The 7100-nt window shown below is 45.2% G+C and overlaps 1 protein-coding gene and 1 long non-coding RNA gene across 2 annotated transcripts; both read left to right on the forward strand.

Annotated features, from left to right (window-relative positions):
- The first annotated feature begins 2957 nt into the window (after positions 1-2957).
- LOC117013761 (uncharacterized) lies at positions 2958-3732 on the forward strand. Its single transcript, XR_004421371.1, has 3 exons — positions 2958-2990; positions 3204-3314; positions 3507-3732. It is a non-coding gene; the product is annotated as an uncharacterized LOC117013761 (long non-coding RNA).
- A 645-nt stretch (positions 3733-4377) lies between these two features.
- UBB (ubiquitin B) lies at positions 4378-6082 on the forward strand. The gene is made up of 2 exons (XM_033091193.1): positions 4378-4533; positions 5242-6082. The coding sequence occupies exon 2, from the start codon at positions 5248-5250 to the stop codon at positions 5935-5937; it is 690 nt and encodes a 229-aa protein (XP_032947084.1). The 5' UTR covers positions 4378-4533; positions 5242-5247; the 3' UTR covers positions 5938-6082.
- The last annotated feature ends 1018 nt before the right edge of the window (positions 6083-7100 follow it).

A 7100-nucleotide genomic window follows, 5' to 3' on the forward strand; every position in this document is an offset into this window, starting at 1 on the left:
GACAATACTAAGTGCTGCTGAGGATACAGAACTGTGGGAACTCTCCTACATTGCTCATGCAATTGTAAGTTAGTACAATCACTTCAGAAAGCAATTTGGCAAAGTTTAGTAAAGTTTCAGATACACCCCACAATTCTATTCCTAGGTACATTTCCTAGAAACGTTCTCATGTATACAAGGATATATATGAATGCTTTATTTCATTGCTGGGAAAGTAAAATAGTGCAGCTGCTATGGAAAACAGTATGGTGGTTCCTCAAAAAATTAAAAATAGAACTATCTTATGATCAAGCAATTCCACTTCTGGGTATATAGCCAAAAGATTTGAAAGCAGGGCCTCTAACAGATATCTGTATAACCTTGTTCATAGCACCATTATTCTCTATAGCCAAAAGACTGAATCAACCGAAGAGCTCATTGACAGATGAATGGATAAACAAAATGGAATATTCCATGCTATGGAATATTATTCAACTTTTAAAAGGAAGGAAATTTTGATAAGTACTACAACATAGATGAATCCTGATGACATGTTAAATGAAATAAGCCAGTGACCAAAGGACAAATACTGTATGATTCCATTTATATGAAATACTTAAAGTAGTCAAATTCATAGGAACAGAAGATAGAATGGTGATTGCCAGGGCCTGGGAGGAGGAGGGAATGGGAAGTTATTGTTTAATGGGTATAGAGTTTCAGTTTTGCAAGATGAAATCAGTTCTGAAGATGGAGGTGGTGATGCTTGCAGGTTGAATGTACTTGGGGTGGCCAGATGGCTCAGTTGGTTAGAGCGTGAGCCCTGAACAACAGGGTTACTGGTTCGATTCCCACATGGACCAGTGAGCTGTGCGCTCCTCAACTAGGCCCTCCTCAACTAGATTGAAGACGACAACCTGCCACTGAGCTTCCGGAGGAACGGGTGGCTGCCTCAGTTGGTTAGAGTGCTAGCTCTCAACAACAAGGTTGCTGGTTCAATTCCCACATGGGATGGTGGGCTGCGCCCCCTGCAACTAAAGATTTTGAAAAATGGTGACTGGACTTGGAGCTGAGCTGTGCCCTCCACAACTGGATTGAAGGACAATGACTTGTTGCTGAAGGGCCCTGGAGAAACACACTGTTCCCCAATATTCCCCAATAAAAATAAAAAATAACAAATGAATAAATAAATAAAAAGAGTAAGATGGTAAATTTTATATTGCATTTTTTATTACAATAAAAAAACTTTAAGCGGAAGCAAAATAGTAAAGGGTTAATTAAGATTTAATGAAGTTTGGTGGTGGTTTTATGGTGTTTGTTATTTTATCTCCAACTTTCATACGTTTGTAATATTCCATAATGATTCAAAACATTTTTAAGTAACTATTTTTAAATGGACAGATTTCGGTAATTTTGAGGCCCAATATAAAAACAATATAGAATTTTGCTCTGTGTTCATTTGGGCTTTCAATATAAAAGTTGCTAACTCATTGGTAACAAATTAGGAGTTAGTCTCATACTTCTATTGAGATAAATTGCCAAATGAGGAAATGATAAACCACAGACTAACTCCATATGTTAAATATCAACTGATAATGTCAAGAAAACAACTGTGAATGTATAATTGGAACACAGTTTTCTCACAGATTTTATTAAAAGACATCTAGCTAAGTAAAATTACTTAAGAGTCTCAGAATCAATTCCTCTTTGTTTCTTTCAAAGGAACTGGCTAGGCAAAAACCATTTGCCTATGGAGATTAAGTACTCTTTATGCTTTGTATTTTTAGGTCCTAAGACTGTTGCAAATTTGTTGGGTTTTTTTTCCTAGTTGAACAAAAGGGAAAACTGCGCTTTAGCAGTGGCTCGGGTGTGAGAGCGCTGCGCTCCTAATGCTGGAGGCCACCGGTTTGATTCCCACATGGGCCAATGAGCTGCGCCCTCTACTACTAAGACTGTGAACAACGGCTCTCCCTGGGGCTGGGCTGCCATGAGCAAGCAGCCTGTGGCCAGCGAGACCGGCTGGCAGCCATCGTGAGCCTTCAGCAGCCAGGGAGAGCTGCTATTAGCGGCCTACCGAGGACTGGTGCTGGCGGAGCACAAGGCTCATAATACCAGCATGGGCCAGGGAACTGTGTCCTACTCAACTAGACTGAGAAACTACGGCTTGAAAGGAGGAGGGGAGGGCAGAAGAAGGGGAAAGGGAAGAAAACTGCACTTCATTCACTGAGCAAACATCTATTGAGCACGATGCCAAGTATTTTGCTAGATTTCCAAATTCCTGATCTTTGGGGTTTTTATCTTTCTATTCTTTAATTTGTTTACAAATTACCTTTTACAATTTACTACCAGGAATATTACTAAAAGTTTCATTTATAAATAGACTATAAAAAAATTCCTCGTTTATTGTACAAGGGCAGCACCCGCCTCCCTGCTGAAAACATTTTACTTTGTTGAGGTTAGCAAATGACCCACTTTGACAAAACATTAAACCACGGAGCTGTATGACTAACCTGGCAACTGCTAGAACTCCCAGCAAAGTCATCGGTATCAATCATGAGATCTCCACTCTGGATCATTCTACCAATCAACATATGACTCAGGAGAAGCTGCTAGTAGGTGAAACAAGTTCACTTACTGTTAGGTTTACAAAAATAAAAATTCATATTTTGTAAAATAAACATCAATTACCTCCAAGTCCAAAATTACCTTAAAGAAACTTTATTTCTATCCCCTGATTATTCAACAAAGTAGCTCTTACCAAGTTCTAGCAAATTTAAAGCTGTCTAGGTGTTAACTCATCATATACCTGTTTATATTGTACATTTACCGACATAGTTTAATGCTAATCTTAGAAATGAGGGCGGGCGGCGGTGGCGGCCTCTGGGCAGCAGAGGGGGTTCCGGGGCTGAGTCAGTGTCGTCGCCGGTCGCAGAGGCGGCATCATGGGCACTGGGTAGAGGGCAAGTTGGCCCCCGCCGCCGCCGCCGCCGCCGCCGCCGCCGCCGCCTGTGATGGTGGGAGAGCCCCTTTGGGGGAGGGGGCGGATGGGGAGGGAGGAGGCGGGCAGACGCTCTGCCGCGGCACTTTTTAGATTTTTCGGGTGTCGCAGGGGTGACCCCTCGGCATTGCAAAAATAATTTTTTTAAAAAATTAAAAAAATGTAATTTAATGACCTTTTCTAAGCGCTATCTGTGTTAATACAAACCTTTACACTACTTCTTACTTAGGAAGATTGGTATTACATGACAAACAGCCATTTGCGTGTTTATTTACACCCCCACCTCCATGACTCAGACACAGGGCTGCGTGGCACCCAGCGCCAAACAACCCTGCCTTACGTAAGTTCCTCGTTCCTTGGGTTATCTCCTTGCCACAACCCAGCGGATAGGGAAAACAGCCGCGTGGTCCTAGCTGGTTATCCCCACCTTTAGTGTCGCTTGCACAACAAACATATTAATGGGAGAAATACTTTCTTAAAAATGAATTCCCTTAATTAATCCTTAACCCGCATTTCTCTTCTTCCCTACCAGAGTTTGGAGAAACAGCAAAGGGGAAGGAAGGAATATTTGCAAGTTTTGCCGGAGCCTGTTCTAAGCCGCTTCGTTTCCCCTGAAGCCCGAGCCTCGCCGCTGTGGGCCTGAAGGCGAGAAGCCTCCGCGGTGGGGTGGCTGTGGATGGGGGCTGTGAACCCGCAGAGGGTGTTACCACTAGAGTCTAGTTGTACAGACTCTACTCGGAGCCCTTTATAAGGATCGAGTGCGATCCCTGTTCTAACCAAGATCCCTCCAGTGTGTGAGGGGCGCGCCTAAGATCACGGGGAGGTGGGCTTGTGCTTCACAGAAGACACGGGGAAAAAAGACTGCCGGCCGCGCCGCGCCGCCCCTGAGCACCTTTCCCGAGAAAGGCACCGCGGATCCCCCCGCTTCCTCCTTTAAAGGCCGTAAAACGAGATCTGGGGTTTGGAGACGAATCAGAGGACCCCACCATAACCTCTCGCCGGAAATACCCCCTTCCCAAAGACGCGCCACTGTGGCGCACGCGCACTCACTCACTTAGCAACACTGGCTCTCCCTGCCGGGAGCCTAGCAACAGCAGAGCCGCCGCGTCCCCCACCAATCAGCGTCAGCCTCGCCTTTACACGCCTCACCAATCAGGGCCGGCGCTGCAAAGAAGTTTCCAGAGCTTTCGAGGAAGGGCCCCTTAACTCGAATTCATCCGCCTTATAATTTTCCTATATTTTCCTAAAGGAGGAGAAGTATAGCCTGGAATAGAGGGGAATTGATTTGTTAGGGTCCTTTTTCGGCTGTGAGGGATTTGGGGCTCAGTGGACAGGCCTAACTGCGTCACTGGAGGTGGTGCCGAGAGAACTACTTTCTGCGGCGCATGGACACGGCGGCTACGTAGGCAGTGATTAGTCACGCAACGGACGTTGCATAAATTTCAGCTCCGCCGAGTGCCGGAACATTCGGAAGCGAGTGGCGTTGTTGAGCGGTTGAGCGTTGGTGGTGAGGCGAATCGACGTGCTTGGATTTGCGGTGTCTTCGCATTTGCTAACAGGTACTGACTGACCCGCAGCCTTCGAGACCTGGGAGGGGTGGAGAGGGCGCCTAGGTGAGAAGAAGCTGGCCAATTCTTGAGGCCGAGGGGGCCTCACAGAGAGGTGTGGGGGGAGGGGTGGGCGAGATGACGCGGCGCCGGGCCTTTCCGGAAGAGTGGGCCTTGTTTACGTGAAGGGAGCGGGGGCGGTTGGCGCGCGTGCGCGGGCAGAGGCTAACGGATACCTAACCGATGGAGATTCCATCGTGTCTGCTTCAGAGGGGGAAAGCGGAAAAAAGGTGTGGTTTCTAGAAACCTTTTAATTTGAATCGCTTGTTCGAGGTGTCCCACCCCATCTCGGTTTAAACGGGAATTTTCCCCGTGTCCTGTGAGGTTTTCTTTTCTTCGTTTTATGAGCTGTGCTTAGGTTTTGGGGAAATTACTGGAGAGAGGAGTACTGAAAACGTATCTGCTGCAGTTGAGAAATCTCTGTGGATGCCAACTTCAAAACAGTGCTTTTGATTCTCTAGCCGGTTTAAGTTGAAGCTTTGACTAAAGAATTCTTTGACTAATTTGTCTAATAAAAATCAGTGGTTTGTGAGGGATGTAGATCGTTTAAGGTATTTGGGAGAATAGAGTTAATGATTAGTTTTAAAGAATTGATTACATGTGAAAGTAGTAAGTGTAAAGATCCTGAAGTGATATACTTTTGTTTTGTAAACTTCATAGGTCAAAATGCAAATTTTCGTGAAGACCCTGACGGGCAAGACCATCACCCTGGAGGTGGAGCCCAGCGACACCATTGAGAATGTGAAGGCCAAGATCCAGGATAAGGAGGGCATCCCCCCTGACCAGCAGAGGCTCATCTTTGCAGGCAAGCAGCTGGAAGATGGCCGCACTCTTTCTGACTACAACATCCAGAAAGAGTCGACCCTGCACCTGGTCCTGCGTCTGAGGGGTGGTATGCAGATCTTCGTGAAGACCCTGACGGGCAAGACCATCACCCTGGAGGTGGAGCCCAGCGACACCATTGAGAATGTGAAGGCCAAGATCCAGGATAAGGAGGGCATCCCCCCTGACCAGCAGAGGCTCATCTTTGCAGGCAAGCAGCTGGAAGATGGCCGCACTCTTTCTGATTACAACATCCAGAAAGAGTCGACCCTGCACCTGGTCTTGCGTCTGAGAGGTGGTATGCAGATCTTCGTGAAGACCCTGACGGGCAAGACCATCACCCTGGAGGTGGAGCCCAGCGACACCATTGAGAATGTGAAGGCCAAGATCCAGGATAAGGAGGGCATCCCCCCTGACCAGCAGAGGCTCATCTTTGCAGGCAAGCAGCTGGAAGATGGCCGCACTCTTTCTGACTACAACATCCAGAAAGAGTCGACCCTGCACCTGGTCCTGCGTCTGAGGGGTGGCTGTTAATTCTTTAGTCTTACATTCAGTGCCCAATGATGGCATTACTCTGCACTCTAGCCACTTGCCCCAATTTAAGTTTAGAAATTACCGGTTTCAGTAATAGCTGAACCTGTTCAAAATGTTAATAAAAGTTTTGTTGCATGGTAGCATATTTGGTGTCTGTTGTCGTGAAATTACGTAGTGATCTGGGAACTAACTGGTTCAGGTGTTCAAGGAGAAAGGGGGTTTAACTTGGAGATGGTTGATGTGACCAAAATTTAGTCATTTGACTTGGGTAAACATTGAGTGTTCCACGGTGTGGAAACTTTGTCAAAGTCTTGTGCATTTCTTGCTAGTGCGTTATACTTACGTGTTTAGGTTGTGAAATACAACCCTAATCCTGTCTGCTGCATGTGAAGTCAGCCAAGAATCAAGTGGAACCCTAGTCAACTTTTGAAAGAAGCTGGCTGGTGAGAAAGATGACTTGAAAGAACTCAACGAGTTAAAAGGTATTCTGATCTAAGGCAATTTGCTGATACTGGAGTGTTAGGTAGCAAATGAAAATGGTTTTTCACAACAAGCAGATCTTAGTGACTGGCAGCTTTATATTAATGTAAAGAAAAACATTGATAGCAAATGAGATTCTTTAATTTGGGAGTTGATGAAAGACTTCTTTAAGCCTAACACAAGCAGTTCTCATGCTGCCATACTAATAAACACAAGGAAGTATATTTCTAATACAAGATATTTGAGGGAGTGAGAATCTGGCCATGAGGTACCCTTTATTCTTAAAATGTTTTTAATTCCCCCACCTCTCACTTTTATAATCCCCTGTAGTGTAACCAGTAAATGTGGTTTCTCGATTTGGGACAAAATAGTGGGGAGTGTATGTAAGGGTGAAATTGGAAGTCCTGTTATCTCAAAAAGTTCATACCACAGTTGGGAAATAACTTCTGGTACTGAAGCTGATGTGATCACATGTGTGCTGTTAAGTGGAAAAACATCTAAAGGATCACGTAGAGATGCATATGATCATTATAAAAATGTAGAAAGCCAAGCATCCGGCCTAGAAATAATGCCTTTGAATACTCCAGGTGCACCTCAGAAACAGCCTGGAAATGCACTTAAATTTGAGCACAAAATACTAAATTGGGTTTCTTGGTTAAGTTAGACATTGGTGGTAGCACTTA

The sequence above is a fragment of the Rhinolophus ferrumequinum genome, chromosome 21 (genome assembly GCF_004115265.2).
Source record: "Rhinolophus ferrumequinum isolate MPI-CBG mRhiFer1 chromosome 21, mRhiFer1_v1.p, whole genome shotgun sequence".
NCBI lineage: Eukaryota > Metazoa > Chordata > Mammalia > Chiroptera > Rhinolophidae > Rhinolophus > Rhinolophus ferrumequinum.